At 33.1% G+C, this 15,735-nt stretch overlaps 4 protein-coding genes across 4 annotated transcripts; 3 read left to right on the top strand and 1 right to left on the bottom strand.

Annotated features, from left to right (window-relative positions):
• Positions 1 to 1,235: 1,235 nt before the first annotated feature.
• LOC110632751 (receptor-like protein 46) lies at positions 1,236 to 2,724 on the top strand. The gene is made up of 2 exons (XM_058145315.1): positions 1,236 to 1,374; positions 2,131 to 2,724. The coding sequence occupies exons 1-2, from the start codon at positions 1,291 to 1,293 to the stop codon at positions 2,464 to 2,466; spliced, it is 420 nt and encodes a 139-aa protein (XP_058001298.1). The 5' UTR covers positions 1,236 to 1,290; the 3' UTR covers positions 2,467 to 2,724.
• A 1,038-nt stretch (positions 2,725 to 3,762) lies between these two features.
• On the top strand, positions 3,763 to 4,191 carry LOC110632752 (E3 ubiquitin-protein ligase SIRP1-like). The gene is made up of 2 exons (XM_021781075.2): positions 3,763 to 3,948; positions 3,991 to 4,191. Exons 1-2 carry the CDS (start codon positions 3,763 to 3,765, stop codon positions 4,189 to 4,191), a joined length of 387 nt encoding a protein of 128 aa, XP_021636767.2.
• A 3,738-nt stretch (positions 4,192 to 7,929) lies between these two features.
• Positions 7,930 to 10,299, top strand: LOC110632756 (receptor-like protein 46). Its single transcript, XM_021781080.2, has one exon. The coding sequence runs from the start codon at positions 7,930 to 7,932 to the stop codon at positions 10,297 to 10,299; it is 2,370 nt and encodes a 789-aa protein (XP_021636772.2).
• A 2,497-nt stretch (positions 10,300 to 12,796) lies between these two features.
• Positions 12,797 to 15,278, bottom strand: LOC110632758 (DNA-dependent metalloprotease WSS1). The gene is made up of 5 exons (XM_021781083.2): positions 14,811 to 15,278; positions 14,402 to 14,597; positions 13,827 to 14,205; positions 13,531 to 13,613; positions 12,797 to 13,204 (listed from the first exon to the last, which is right to left on the bottom strand). The coding sequence occupies exons 1-5, from the start codon at positions 14,963 to 14,965 to the stop codon at positions 13,013 to 13,015; spliced, it is 1,005 nt and encodes a 334-aa protein (XP_021636775.2). The 5' UTR covers positions 14,966 to 15,278; the 3' UTR covers positions 12,797 to 13,012.
• Positions 15,279 to 15,735: the final 457 nt, after the last annotated feature.

Here is a 15,735-nt window from a genome sequence, read left to right as displayed (position 1 = left end):
CGAACCATGAATGACCAATGGATTATGGAAAATTATTGAGATAAAAGATACAAACGGAGTTGGAAGCAGGGAAGTGAAAATTAGAAACGCCAGGCCAAAATGATCCTTTCATTTCTTCAAACATTTTCTTTGTTATTCATCTTCCTCATTCCGTCACTTTGTTGTCCTCAATATCAGAAAGAAGCCCTTCTCCAATTCAAACTCTTATTACTGGAAAGCGTTCCTGCACGCCACACAACGCTTCTACAGACTGTTGTCTGTGGGAATCAGTCAATTGCAATTCCAACACTTCACAACAACAGATGATTGATCTTTATCTCAGCCATATCTTTTATAACTTGGAAGAAATTGTTTTGTCGTCTCATGTTTTAACTCCGCTCTTTCATGTTCGAACACTCGAGAAACTTGACATTTCAAGTAACAACATACAAGGAGAAATTTCAGCAATTGGGTTTGCCAATTTAACAGAAATTGTTGAACTTAAAATGTCCGATAATATGTTCGATGGCTCCATTCCTCCTGAGCTGTTTTCTTTGAAGCATCTGAAGATACTTTCTTTGGATAGAACTTTTATTGAGGAGACAAAAAGTTTGAAGTTTTTTCCATTGGGAAACCTCACCAATTTGCAAGTGTTGTCTCTTGCTAATAACAGAATTACTAGAGCAATTCCATCATCGCTATGCCGTTTGAAAGAATTGCAACAATTGGATTTACATTCTAATTTTTTCTCAAAGGAGATTCCAGCTCAGATCGGTAACCTTTCAGAAATTTCGTATATGCTCCTAAATGACAACGATTTGGTTGGAGAGATTCCTCCTTCAATGCAAAAGATGGGACAATTGGAGACGCTTGATTTGGAAGATAATCTGCTTTGTGGCGAGATTCCAGCCTGGTTGCTCGATTTCAGAAATTTGACATATTTGAAACTTGGGGGAAACAAGCTTGTGTGGAAAAACTCAACTATAGTACCAAAAAGCAAGCTATCTGCTTTATCTTTAAGATCTTGCAGTGTTTCGGGACATATTCCCTTTTCCCTTTCGAACTATACTGATCTCTGTTTCTTGGACTTAAGTGGGAATAATCTCCTAGGAACCCTCAGTGGCTAAAGTCAAACAAATCAATTTTCAATGAGTTGATTTTATCTCATAAACAATCTTTCAGGTTCTCTGTTCCATCTCTTTTTCCAGACTCATTTACATCGTCTTGACCTATCAGGGAATAATTTTTCAGGCAAATTGCCAGATAACATAGGTGAAGCTCCACATATGAGAACCCTCTTGTTGTCGGGCAATGATTTCTCTGGACCAATCCCCAAATCCATCTCAAATATATCATTGCTATCAATACTTGACTTGTCAAAGAACAGACTTTCAGGTAATGAGTTCCCAAATTTTAAGGCGTCAATATCATACCTTGATCTTTCTCTTTCAATGCATTTTCTGGTGGTATTCCTGATATTGTCTCTAATCGTTTATCGGTCCTTCTACTGAGCCATAATGAGTTTTCTGGTATCCTGCCTCGGAACTTGACAAATTTAAGTGAACTTTTTTGCCTCGATCTCCATGACAATAATTTTACAGGTGAAATCCCAGCTTTCCTCTTTCAAATCTCCTCTCTTCAAATTTTGAATCTTAGGAATAATTCATTTCATGGGTCAATTCCAAACAATATAACAAATTTGACAAGTCTTCAAATACTTAATCTCTCTGACAATAACTTTAGTGGAGAAGTGCCGTCTAGCCTAGGGAAACTTAGATGATTAATCCTAATCTCGATGCCTCATTACTTTATTATTATGAAGGTCCTGCAGGCTTTTACAGTCGGGGTGCGCAAATGTCCTCCGTTAACTATCCGAACTTAGAAGTATTTTGGAAAAATTTGATGCAAAATCTTCCCGGCAAAAACCTTAATCTGTATACTTTTTTAGATTTATCAAACAACCAATTATCTGGCGAAATTCCTGATACATTAGGTTGTTTGAGAAATTTAAAAGTACTGAATATGTCTCACAACAAGCTCTCAGGTAGAATACCAACTACTCTGGGTGATATGAAAAATCTAGAGAGTTTAGATTTGTCACATAATAATCTTTCAGGAAAAATTCCTCAGACATTTGGAAAGCTCTTGCAGTTGACCAACCTGGAATTGAGCAACAACAAGCTCACGGGTTCCATTCCAAGTGGCCCTCAAATGGACAGGATGAACAATCCAAATTCTTATGCTAATAACAGTGGATTGTGTGGAATGCAAATTCAAGTACCATGTGATAAGGCGTTTCCAGAGCCAAAGCGAGAGAAGAAGCCAAAGGAAAGTAGAAGTAGAGAGACATGGTTTTCGTGGGTTATGGCTGGAATTGGATTTCCTTTTGGATTGTTGTCGACAGTGTTGGTTTTCTATGTTATTGGTTACTTTGATGTTGTCCCAAAGTGCAGTCAAAGACGCCATGTCAATTGCGTTTGCTGGTAGTAACATTTGAGTGTGATTTAATTTTTCATGCATGTTGTTTTTGTGCTATTATCAATTAGTGCAGTTGCAATTGTGGACATGTATTAATGTAATTTATAAGTGTGCTTCGTCATTAATTAGATTATGTAAGTAAGGAGTTTTGGTCTTAGTTTTGGTTGTGTGGGAGTGGGTTTTGCTTATTGACTTTGTATGTTTGATCACTGTGTGTCCTGTTGCTGTATTGCATGTTATATGTGCTCGAGTCCTTTTTTTCTTTTATTTTTGTGCTGTAATTGTTCTTATACTGTGTATTTCTCCAGGTTTTTACACTTAACATGTTTTGTCCTAGGTTGGGTGTTTTAAGGAGGCTTGATGATCTGATAGCAGGTGAACGATACATGTTGAGTTTTTTCTTGATAATTATTATTGATAAAATTTCTGCTTATAAAAAAATGTGCCAAACTCTCTCTCTCTCTCTCTCTCTCTCTCTCTCTCTCTCTCTGTTTTTCTTGATCTCTTTCTTCTTGTAACCATGCATCCATTGCTTGTAATCTCTACTATTTTGGTTAAAAGTCAAACTCCATATTTATGCTCAAGTTCTAAAGTAGGCAGAATACATTGTGCAACTCTAAAATCGAACTAGAAAATATGATCTGCGTACATTCAAATGAAAGGAAAATATAGCCACCCAAAATGATATTAATTTTTTCCCAAAAAAAAAATACATTAATGTTATCACTTCTTAAAAGCCTTTCTTTCAAGCCAGATCGAATTTCCATTTTCAGGTCCAGGTCCTCCTGTTGGAGTTGTGGAGTCCAACATGGTTTATGACATTGATCAAACATGGTTTGTGTTTGCTCCTCATCAGGATTCTTTCTCCAAGAATCACATGATCAAACGTTGAAAAAAACAGTAGATATTATAATTAAATTATATATAATGACATGATTTGTTGATCGAAATGTGACGATGAGAATATCCTTTCTTTTTTATTATGCTTCATGAGTCAAGCAGAAACATATTAGAGCTACTGATTATAGTAATTCTCCACTGATGTTTATCTTTTAAACCTTAATTACTTCGATAGCAAGTATTGATAAATATTAATCCTTTCCTCGTTCGGATTGGGAAGCCTTAACAAGAAATCCGTTACCATAAACAACAAATTAAACTTGTTCTTAATTTCCTCTTTCACATGTATTCATCTTCTTCCTTCTGTGTAAACTCATCATCTTTTTTCACATTTATTCTTCTTTCTGTATACACTCATCTAGCTAGCTACTCATCTTCTTCTTTGGGTTTCTTTTCTTCGCAACCATGTCTGAATTCATGTCTACATTACTCTTTGGAGATAATCAAGAGTTTGAAAGCTTTCTGGCTGAAGAACTCCAAGGTTTTATGGCAAGGCTGAGGCAGATAGAGAGTCACCATGACTCATCATCCTCCGCTTCACGCATCTCTTTACTGTTTTTGATTGGGGACGATCATGAGGCTTTGAACATGGCAGAGTTAGCAAGGGGGCATTAAGATGCTTCAAAAGCAAAGGCTCAGGGCGCGACCATTGAATACATAGAAAAGCTGGAGAAGGTGACAATGGAAGGATCAGGAATGGTGTATGCGGTTTGCTTGGATGAAATGTCGATAGGGTCAGAAGCTAGGCGGTTGCCATGCTCTCATGTGTACCATTCCAACTGCATCGTAGAGTGGCTGGAGAAGAATAAGACATGCCCTTGCCGGACTTCTTGATCCATCGCTGGAAGGATTGAATCGGATGAGCTGCTTTGTATGTACTTATGATCTCTTTTGCCCGTTATAGTTTTCACTCATTCTTCAGATTTTTTTAATTAATAGCTCATAATGTAATTTATGCAACTAAATAAACTTCTTCGTGATAAATACTGGGAATTTGATGAATGGCTTGAGCCTCAGTAATTGGAATAGAATTCTTTCCTTTTTTATTTTCAAATTTACGATGTATGATTCCTTGATTTTTCCTCCCTTGCCTATTCATGAATGAAAGATCAATTTCAATAACTTGGAGGATTATTTTACCACCCCAGTCATGTAAATTAACATGGAGGTTTGTCCGATGAAAAACTACTGAAATTTCAATAAAACGAAAAAAATGTTGTAGTTAGACAACGCTATATAGTAAGTGCCAATGAAGTTACATATGATTATGAACATCTGTTTGATATCCATTGACAAGTTTAAGGAGAAGGTGAAGTTAATTGAAGATTTGGCTATGTTCAGCTCGATTAGACGAATCAATTCGGTCCACTCAAAAGCCGAGTGCATATGATGCACATCCACCATGAAAATTGTGGTAATGAATTGTGACATGTACATTCATCAATGTAGTCCATAGAAAAACCATGGCTCCCAAATCTAATTAGCATTATCTTTTGGTTCATTGCTTCATGGCAGAGCAATTGCGTGCTCTCACAGGAGCAACTAATTTCTGGAAATCTATGCATCCATTTTTGACACACGTAAAATACATCCATTTATAGTAAAAAAAAATTATAGTGCTATAATTTTATAAATTATTAAGCCAAAGTGAATAATTATAGACAATTTTTATACTAAAAAAATACACTACAATTATAATACTATGAAAATTTAGTATATTTTTCCTTGAAAATAACCTACATTGATTGTGCAAAAATTTAAGATTCTACCACCAATACAGCTTCCAGTAGTAGAAAATATGCCTTTGTTTTAATATATGATAATAATGCTTAATAATAATTTAGTTTCTAAAATTTAATTTTATTAATAAAATAATTTCTCATCATTAATTTCATATTAAATGGTTAAAATATTCTTGTATTATTTTCAATTAAAAATAATTTAAAACTTTATATTTTATTAATAAAATAATTTATCTATTTAAAATTTTAATTTAAATAAAAATAGTTAAATAATACTTATAGTAGCAAATTTTGTCAAATAACAATAATTAATCATGAAAAATAATTTTTTAAGATCTCCAATTTAAAAAAGTAAGAAACATAATTTTGTATAATTTATTTAAAATATTATAAAAATAATAGCTACCCTACCAATTAATTTATGCTCAATAATTCTCCTAATCTACTCCATATCATAATATAATATGATTAATATAAAATAAATTTTATATTTTTATTAAAATTTAATTAACTAATGTCATTATTATTTTTAAAAAATGTAAAAAATCGGAATTCTCAATTTTCGTTCCTTCCTTAAATAAAAAGATAGAAATTATTAAAAGAAAAGAGGTGATATTTTATTCCATTAATTAATGAATGCTTCTTTGCTTCTACCAAGAAGGCCCGCGAAGAGCACTGAGTCATCGGCCAGTAAAGATTTATTTGATATTATTGATGAAATTATTATTAAAAAAATTATTTTTTTAAATGTATTAATTAAAAGATAATTAAAAATTAAATTTATTAATTTTAATAATTAAAATATTAAAATAATTTTTCTAATAATATTTAAAATAATATTTTTTATTAATTTTATTAAGATTTATTAATTATGTTAAGCTTAGATATATTATTAGTTTTTGTAAAAAAAAAATAATATGTATAATTATATTTATAATTAATGATGATATTAATAAAGTAAAGAAAAGGGAATCCTCTTGAAAGATATAAAAAGATAATAAAAACTTGATTAAATATATTAAAAAATGATTAAATGAGGGGGATTAATTTTGTTGAATTTTGAATAACTGCAGCTCACATTGATCAATCAACATGTCAATCTCAAATTTTATAAATCTTTTTTCCTTTATATTTTACCACTAAACATAAAATTAATTAAAAATAATAAATAAAAACTCTTTCAATCATATAAATATAATTAGAATAAACATATTTTATATGAAAAAAATTTATTACATACCTATTTCATTAGAATTTTGTTAAATTTTAGTTATTATTTTTAAAATGTAAAATCTTTTTTTTTTTATCAACTCTTCACGATTTATTTTGTGTTATATTTTTATTATATAATTTCTCGTATTCATTAGAATTCAATAATACAGTTATTTTTGTGTTATTATATAAATTGCATTCTTATTTATTGTAAAATAATAGCTATTTTTTAATAATAATAAAAAATTGAATGGTAAAGAAAAATATCTAAAATATTTATTTACGAAAAAATTGTTAGAGTATTTATTTACGAAAATAAAAGATGAAAATGTCTTTTACGTTCAATTGATAATTTAATTGGATGTTATTTAAATTATATGAAAATATTGAAATAATATTATATTTTTTACTCTAATATTCATTGTTTAGTAATAAAATAATTCAACAACTTTAAATCAATAAAATTAAATCTGCTGGGCTTCAAATTTGAATTGTAATTAGAGTTAAATGAAAACAAAAATTAAAATTAAAATTAAAATATAAATACAATAAACTAATAATAATATTGACATGATAAGTTATATATTAAATCACATTAAATAAGTTACTCTTATGATTTAATAACTTAACATTAAAAAAAACATATATATTACACATGCCTTAAATTCCATTTCATTTAAAATTAAATAAATAAATAAAATTTTAGTAATATATAAATTAGTTAAAATGTTTATATAATTAACGATAACATATTGATTAACATTTAAGATTATTCTAAAACACTTTCTGATGAAAAATTATAGTAATTTTAAAACAGTAAATAATATTCATTCTTTAAGAAAAAATAACAAAATAATGATAAATAAATAGAAAAAAAATCACTAATTTAAAAGTTGAGTTTAATTATATTATTTTATTTATTTATTTTTAAATATCATTTTCTTGGCTATTTTTACTTTTTGAGAGTTTTCAATTTGATAAAAATATCCCCTATCAGTTGATAATATATATATATATATATATATATATATTTCCTTCCTAATTTTATTTTTTTAATTTGTAAAACTATAAATTTTAATGCTGATAATTTATAACATCCTAATTATTGAGATTTTTTAAATTAATAAGAATTCATTATTTTAACAATATAATATTTTTAAATTAACCATCAAGTGAAACAATAACTTTGTTGCACTTTATATAAGTGCAGGTGCAGCAACGTGACAATCATCTATTATCTTTTACTTGTCTTTATTATTTTTTTTTTAATGCTTTCTTTGATGGGCACATTTTTATTGTTTATAAGAATGGTAAAAGTGTATATTTTTTTATTTTTTAATTGAAAAACTGTAATATCTTTTAGTTATAATAATAATAATAATAATAATAATAATAATAATTACATACTTATTCTTTAGATTTTTTTTTAAGAAGGCCGAGCTTGTACAACCAAGTCAAGTCTTCGACGCTCTATGAAAACAAAAAAAGTCAAGAAGTCAAGTCTTCGACGCGTGGACCCCTCCAGATTGAACTACAAACCATGAATGACGCATAGAAAACTATTGAGATAAAAGATACGACAAGTTTTGAAGCAGGGAAGTGAAAACTAGAAACGCCAATGGCCAAAATGATCCTTTCATTTCTTCAAACATTTTCTTTGTTATTCATCTTCCTCGTTCCGTCACTTTGCTGTCCTCAATATCAGAAAGAAGCCCTTCTCCAATTCAAACTCTTATTACTGGAAAGCGTTCCTGCACACCAGAATCTCACTTTCTTAGAGACTTGGAACTCCTCTTCTACAGACTGTTGTCAGTGGGAAGAAGTCGGTTGCAATTCCAACACTCCACAACAACAGGTGACTGATCTTCATCTCAGCAATATCTTTCATAACTCGGAAGAAATTGTTTTGTCGTCTCATGTTTTAACTCCGCTCTTTCATGTTCGAACGCTCGAGACACTTGACATTTCAAGTAACAATATTCAAGGAGAAATTTCAGGAATTGGGTTTGCCAATTTAACAGAAATTGTTGAACTTTATATGTCCAATAATATGTTCGATGGCTCCATTCCTTCTGAGTTGTTTTCATTAACGCATCTGGAGATACTTTCTTTGGATAGAACTTTTATTGGGGGGACAAAAAGTTCGAAGTTTTTGTCATTGGGAAACCTCACCAATTTGCAAGAGTTGAATCTTGCTAATAACAGAATTTCTGGAGCAATTCCATCATCACTATGCCGTTTGAAAGAATTGCAAACTTTGGATTTACATTCTAATTTTTTCTCAATGGAGATTCCAGCTCAGATCGGTAACCTTTCAGAAATTTCAAATATGTCCCTAAATGACAACGAGTTGGTTGGAAAGATTCCTCCTTCAATGCAAAAGATGCGACAATTGGAGACGCTTAACTTGGAAGATAATCAGCTTAGTGGCGAGATTCCAGCCTGGTTGTTTGATTTCAGAAATTTGACAGATCTGAAACTTGGGGGAAACAAGCTTGTGTGGAAAAACTCAACTATAGTACCAAAAAGCAAGCTATCTGCTTTATCTTTAAGATCTTGCAGTGTTTCGGAGCATATTCCCTTTTTCCTTTCGAACTTTACTGATCTCTCTTTCTTGGACTTGAGTGGGAATAATCTCCTAGGAACCTTGCCTCTGTGGCTAAACCATACAAAATACTTTGAGTTGATTTTATCTGATAACAATCTTTCAGGTTCTCCGTTCCATTTCTTTTCTCTAACTTATTTACAGCGTCTTGACCTATCAGGGAATAATTTTTCAGGCAAATTGCCAGATAACATAGGTGAAGCTACACATATGACAACCCTTTTGTTGTCGGGCAATGATTTCTCTGGACCAATCCCCAAATCCATCTCAAATATGTCATTGCTATCAATACTTGACTTGTCAAAGAACAGACTTTCAAGTAATGAGTTCCCAAATTTTAAGGCGCCACGCTGTGATCCTCTCTATGCCTTTGCTCCTTGTTATCCTCAGAAGTTTAATCCTTTATCGGTCCTTCTACTGGGCCATAATGAGTTTTCTGGTATCCTGCCTCGGAACTTGACAAATTTAAGTGAACTTGTTTGCCTCGATCTCCATGACAATAATTTTACAGGTGAAATCCCAGCTTTCCTCTTTCAAATCTCCTCTCTTCAAATTTTGAATCTTAGGAATAATTCATTTCATGGGTCAATTCCAAACGATCTAACAGATTTGAAAAGTCTTCAAATACTTGATCTCTCTGACAACAACTTTAGTGGAGAAGTGCCATCTAGCCTAGGGAAACTTAGTGGAATGATTAATCCTAATCTCGATGCCTCATTACTTTATTATTATGAAGTTCCTACAACCGTTTACCAGCGGGGTGGGCAAATTTCCTCCGCTAACTATCCGAACTTAGAAGTATCTTGGAAAAATAAGATGCAAGATCTTCCCAGCAAAAACCTTAATCTGTATACTTTTTTAGATTTATCAAACAACCAATTATCTGGCGGAATTCCTGATACATTAGGTTGTTTGAGAAATTTAAAAGTACTGAATATGTCTCACAACAAGCTCTCAGGTGGAATACCAACAACTCTGGGTGATATGAATAATCTAGAGAGTCTAGATTTGTCACACAATAATCTTTCTGGAAAAATTCCTCAGACATTTGGAAAGCTCTTGCAGTTGACCACCCTGGAGTTGAGCAACAACAAGCTCACGGGTTCCATTCCAAGTGGCCCTCAAATGGACAGGATGAACAATCCAAATTCTTATGCTAATAACAGTGGATTGTGTGGAATGCAAATTCAAGTACCATGTGATAAGGCGATCCCAGAGCCAGAGGAAAGTAGAAGTCAAGAGACATGGTTTTCGTGGGTTATGGCCGGAATTGGATTTCCTTTTGGATTTTTGTCGACAGTGTTGGTTTTCTATGTCATTGGTTACTTCGATGTTGTCCCAAAGCGCCGTCAAAGACGCCATGTGAATTGCGTTTGCTGGTAGTAACATTTGAGTGTGATTTAATTTTTCATGCATGTTGTTTTTGTGCTCTTATCAATTAATGCAGTTGCAATTGTGGACATGTATTAATGTAATTTATAAGCGTGCTTCGTCATTAATTAGATTATGTAAGCAAGGAGCTTTGGTCTTAGTTTTGGTTGTGTGCGAATGGGTTTAGATTATTGACTTTGTGTGTTTGATTACTGTGTGTCCTGCTGCTGTATTGCATGTTATATGTGCTTGAGTCCTTTGTTTCTTTTAATTTTGTGCAGTAATTGTTCTTGTATTGTGTATCTCTTCAGGTTTTCCTACTTAGCATGTTTCGTCCTAGGTTGGTGTTTTGGGGAGGTCTGATGACCTGATAGTAGGCGAATGACATATGTTAAGTTTTGCTTCGATAATTATTATCAATAAAATTTATGCTTATAAAAAAAGTGTGCCAAACTCACTCTTTCTCTCGTGTCTTTGTTTTTCTTGATCTCTTTCTGCTTGTAACCATGCATCCATTGCCTTTAATCTCTACTATTTTGGTTAAAAGTCAAACTCTATATTTATGCTCAAGCACTAACGTGGGCAGAATACATTGTGCAACTCTAAAATCGAACTGGAAAATATGATCAACATATATTCAAATGAAAGGCAAATTTTATCACTTCTTTCAAGCCTTTCTTTCAAGCCAGATTGAATTTCCATTTTCAGGTCCAGGTCCTGCCGCTGGAGTTGTGGAGTCCAACTTGGTTTATGACACTGTTTGTTTTTGCTCAGGCATGCACTAATCAGGATTCTTTCTCCAAGCATCACATGTTCAAAAGTTGAAAAAAGCAGCATATATTATAATTACATTATATACAATTATATGATTTGTTGATCAAAATGTGATGATGAGAATATTCTTTCTTTTTTATTATCCTTCATGAGTCAAGCAGAAACATATTAGAGCCACTGACTCTAGTAATTCTGCACTGAGGTTTATCTTTTAATCCTTAATTACTTCGATAGCAAGTATTAATAAATATTAATCCTTTTCTCGTCAGGATTGAGAAGCCCTAACAATAAGTCGGTTACCCTAAACAACAAATTAAACTTGTTCTTAATTTCTTCTTTCACATATATTCATCTTCTTCTTTCTGTGTAAACTCATCTTCTTCTTTTACATTTATTCTTCTTTCTGTACGCACTCATCTAGCTAGCTACTCATCTTCTTCTTTGGGTTTCTTTTCTTCGCAACCATTTCTGAGTTCGTGTCTGCATTACTCTTTGGAGATAATCAAGAGTTTGAAAGCTTTCTGGCCGAAGAACTCCAAGGTTTTATGGCAAGGCTGAGGAAGATAGAGAGTGGCCATGAGTCATCATCCCCCGCTTCACGTATCCCTTTACTCTTTTTGATGGGCGACGACAACGAGGCTTTGATCATGGTAGAGTTAGCAAATGGGCATGAAGATGCTTCAAAGGTGGAGGCTCGGGGCGCAAGCATTGAATACATAGAAAAGCTGGGGGAGGTGACAATGGAAGGATCGGGAATGGTGTGTGCAGTTTGCTTGGATGAAATGTCGATAGGGTCAGAAGCTAGGCGGTTGCCATGCTCGCATGTGTACCATTCCAACTGCATCGTAGAGTGGCTGAAGAAGAATAAGACATGCCCTTGCCGGACTTCTTGATCCATCGCTGGAAGGATTGAATCGGATGAGCTGCTCTGTATGTACTTGCGATCTCTTTTTCCGTTATAGTTTTCACTCATTCATCAGATTTTTCTAATTAATTGCTCATAATGTAATTTATGCAACTAAATAAACTTCGTGATAAATACTGGGAATCTGATGAATGGCTTGAGCCTCAATAATTGGAATAGAATTCTTTCCCTTTTTATTTTCAAATTTATGATTTCTTGATTTTTCCTCCCTTGCCTGTACATGAATGAAAGACCAATTTCAATAACTTGGAGGATTATTTTACGACCTCAGTCGTGTAAATTGACATGGAGGCTTTTTCAATGAAAAACTACTGAAATTTCAATAGAACGAAAAAATGTTGCAATTATACAACGCTATATGGTAAGTGCTAATGAAGTTGTATATGATTATGAACATCGGTTTAATATCCATTGACAAGTTTAAGGAGGTGAAATTAATTGAAGATTAGTTATGTTCAGCTCGATTGGACGAATCAATTCGGTACACCCAGAAGCCGAGTGCATATGATGCACATTCACCATGAAAATTGCAGTAATGAATGGTGACATGTACATTCATCAATGTAGTCAAAGATTATTAGCTTATATCGGTCCATTAGAATAACCATGGCTCCCAATTCTAATTAGCATTATCTTTTGATTCAACAAGGCAACCCAATTGGCGTCCTACTCTTTATATCTTCATGGCAGAGCAATTGCGTGCTCCTGCCAGTGTGTCACAGGAGCAACTAGTTTCTGGAAATCTATGCAATTTTCCCATCCCACCAAGGCATTAACTGCATTTAGACAACAATTCATTAACACCGAAAGTAAGGGAGAAAGTTATTGTATTTAACACCTCTTGAGTAATTAAGAAATATGGAGAGCGAACAAGACATACTATGCCCATTTTAAGAAATAAAGCCAATGTTGTTGTCAAACACACACAGATCTAGTACTGCAATGCCAAAGATTTCAAAGTCAATTCAACAAGAATGTTCAATTCTTTTGGACAGCTAAGTTCGCATACCATCTTGATTGCACCTCTCAAGTGCCATGATAGGGTGTGCGAGTTGATACTGGCGGACCATATGAATATCTCCATTGATTGCAAGCTAAGCATTTGTCCAACTCCACACTGTTATCCAAGGTACAGAATTTGCAGGACCACGTTTTATACTTGGTGCTTGCATCTTTGGGTCTTTCTGCGCTACAAAGCTTGCAGATTGGAGCTAATGACTGCATGAAGCCAACATTATTCACACGCAAATATGTTAGATCTTGTAAGAAGTAATCTACTTAAAAGGAGAAAGGTCCCTTTTTAGCATAATAATGTCCAGTGTAGCCATCTTTGAAAGATAAACAATCCAGACCTTTACATACCCACAAGAAACAAAGATGAGCAGCACAAGTTAAAGCACAGATCTATGTTTAAAGTATACAGAACACATTATGTAAGTCTAAAATCATATATTCAAATAAAATACATCCACAAAGCACCTCCAAACAGAACGATGTTTTATCCATAAATTAATTAAACCTAAGTAATTAAACCAATCACTTACCGGATTCAATAATGTGCATGCCCCACACTCCCACATATCATGTTCCTCTGGATTATGTACCATGTCCTGATTAGGTATGGAACCTAAAGATGAACCACCAGTTAAATCCACAAAATTAAAATCATAAGATGAATTCTGATATGAGATAGAAATTCTCTTTTTAGTGCTGATGTCATGGTCAAGAACTGAACCAGAAGTAGAAACATCTGTAGACAAATCTACAGTATTGGACCCTGAATGACCATTAAAAGATAGAGAATTTGTACTGTTATTTTGTTCACGACTTCTTTTTTTACCATTTTCTGGCCTTGAGCTTCCTGGAATTTGCCCTATATTTGAGAGGTCTTCTGTGATATCAGTGCTACTTTCTCCTTCCTCAAAAACCTCAGCAGACTGGGAACCACACCAAATCTCATCCTGCAATCTCCTTTCTGCAGCCATTGCTGCAGCTTGTATTGGACTGAGTGCAACCATAATGGTGCTATCACCACCAAGCCGTTTAGGTCCAGATGGTACCATAGAACCCAATTTTGCCCTCTTTTCTGCAGCTTCTAAGGCAGTTTTACGGAGAGATGAAAGAGAAGGTTGGCGGGAAAACCCACCCAAACGCCTCCCTGGCAGATCAAACCCCTCCCCTGTCCCAGTTATTCCCTTGGAAAGCAGCTCCTCACATTCCTATCAAAAGCAGTAAAAGAAAATGAGCAATGCATATGAAGGCCGCCTGAATTGGGTTTAAGTTATAAACAAGCAAAGATTATTAGCTTCTGAAGTTGCATTAAATACAAAGGAAATTCTAACTGATTGGTACGGCCATAGCAACAATCATACTAATCATTATACAAGCACTAAATTAGGGAAAAACATATGGTACCTTTCTCAACTCATCCCAAAGCTTGTAGAAATTGGCGTTGTGAGGACCGTGAACATTATGGCATAGTTCATGAAGCATCGTATCAAGAACCTGATCAAATGGAATGAAATCCCAATCTCTGTTTGGTCTACGAAGCCTGAGTTTCACATGCGCTCCACCTCCCACGTTCAACCCCAGAAGAGCTGGGTTGTTTGGACTGCAGTTCCATTTCCATGCATAATTTCATCAATCAATTTGGAGAGGAAACACGAAACAGAGTAAAACAAAACAAAAATCATCTTAAAAAAGTAAACTCTATGCATCTGAGAAGATTCGTTAAATTAGTTTCGGATTAAAGAACCAAACTTTACACTTCAAAAACCCAAAATAAAATTAAAAAATAATAAAAAGAAAATGAAAATGCAAGTACCAAAATTCCGAGAGGAGCTTGACACGCCATTTGCGATTACGCATAATGGGTTGAACCTGTTTGGCTATTTTCTCGAGCATCTTCCTCGCTTCTTCTTCTCCTGGTTTCTTCAGGGCTTTGATTTCCCATACTTTATTTAAATCCCCCAAATTCATCCCTTTCTTGTTTTGGAATGGAAAAATCAAAACCCTAATAAACCCGGAGTATTCAAAAGCTGCAAAAAAATTCGTTAATTGAAATCCATCGCCGTCATTGTTGCAAGTGTTGTGATCAGATTCAGAATTCTCATTTGTTCAATCGAAAATAAAAGGAAAAGAATCGGTATCGCAATTGGTCCACAATTTTTTTGATTTCGTTATGATCGAGGATGACGACTTGGCGGGATGCCGGGATTTCGAGTACAACGTGAGTTGAGTTCGCAGAACCTTCTATTTTGTCATGCTGTTTGGAAACGAGGATTGGTGAGTCCAAAGAAATTATAATGTTCATAAATCATAATTCAATAAAAATAATTTTTTTAATTAATTCAATTTTTTAAAAAATTGAAAAATATATATAAAAAAATAATGACATATATAAAAAAATTATAAAAATTATAAAATATAATATGTACATGAATTTCTATCCTTCATTTGATATATAGCTCTGTTTATATAAACGAAATAAATATTAAATTAAATAAAATTCCAATAAATTAAATAATTATGTGGAATTAAAAATTATTCAGCTATATTTTAGCTCGCAATAGAAGGGTTTGGAGTTGGAGTGTACTACCAATCCCTTCACTGCTATGGTTCAAATGGAAACGATTAAGGTGACATAAAATAATGGATAAATTACCTAGTTTGTAAAAATTAATTATTTAATTTTTATTTTTTTTAATTCAATTAATTTACTTATATTTTATAAAATTAAAATATTTAAT

Source organism: Hevea brasiliensis, chromosome 4 (assembly GCF_030052815.1).
Source record: "Hevea brasiliensis isolate MT/VB/25A 57/8 chromosome 4, ASM3005281v1, whole genome shotgun sequence".
In the NCBI taxonomy this organism is placed as follows: Eukaryota; Viridiplantae; Streptophyta; class Magnoliopsida; order Malpighiales; family Euphorbiaceae; genus Hevea; species Hevea brasiliensis.
Note: the sequence above shows the minus strand (reverse complement) of the source record. Positions and strands in the feature narration are given on the sequence as shown.

What these genes read in the sequence shown, in the direction of transcription:
- LOC110632751 (XM_058145315.1), top strand. Translation starts at nt 1,291, where the DNA reads ATGATTTCTCTGGACCAATCCCCAAATCCATCTCAAATATATCATTGC. An exon ending in GTCAAAGAACAGACTTTCAG is followed by an intron (nt 1,375 to 2,130) that starts GTAATGAGTTCC and finishes AAGCTCTTGCAG; the next exon opens with TTGACCAACCTGGAATTGAG.
- LOC110632752 (XM_021781075.2), top strand. Translation starts at nt 3,763, where the DNA reads ATGTCTGAATTCATGTCTACATTACTCTTTGGAGATAATCAAGAGTTT. An exon ending in ATCATGAGGCTTTGAACATG is followed by an intron (nt 3,949 to 3,990) that starts GCAGAGTTAGCA and finishes TCAAAAGCAAAG; the next exon opens with GCTCAGGGCGCGACCATTGA.
- LOC110632756 (XM_021781080.2), top strand. Translation starts at nt 7,930, where the DNA reads ATGGCCAAAATGATCCTTTCATTTCTTCAAACATTTTCTTTGTTATTC.
- LOC110632758 (XM_021781083.2), bottom strand. Translation starts at nt 14,965, where the DNA reads ATGAATTTGGGGGATTTAAATAAAGTATGGGAAATCAAAGCCCTGAAG. An exon ending in TTTGGGATGAGTTGAGAAAG is followed by an intron (nt 14,206 to 14,401) that starts GTACCATATGTT and finishes TGCTTTTGATAG; the next exon opens with GAATGTGAGGAGCTGCTTTC. An exon ending in CATGCACATTATTGAATCCG is followed by an intron (nt 13,205 to 13,530) that starts GTAAGTGATTGG and finishes GGCTTCATGCAG; the next exon opens with TCATTAGCTCCAATCTGCAA.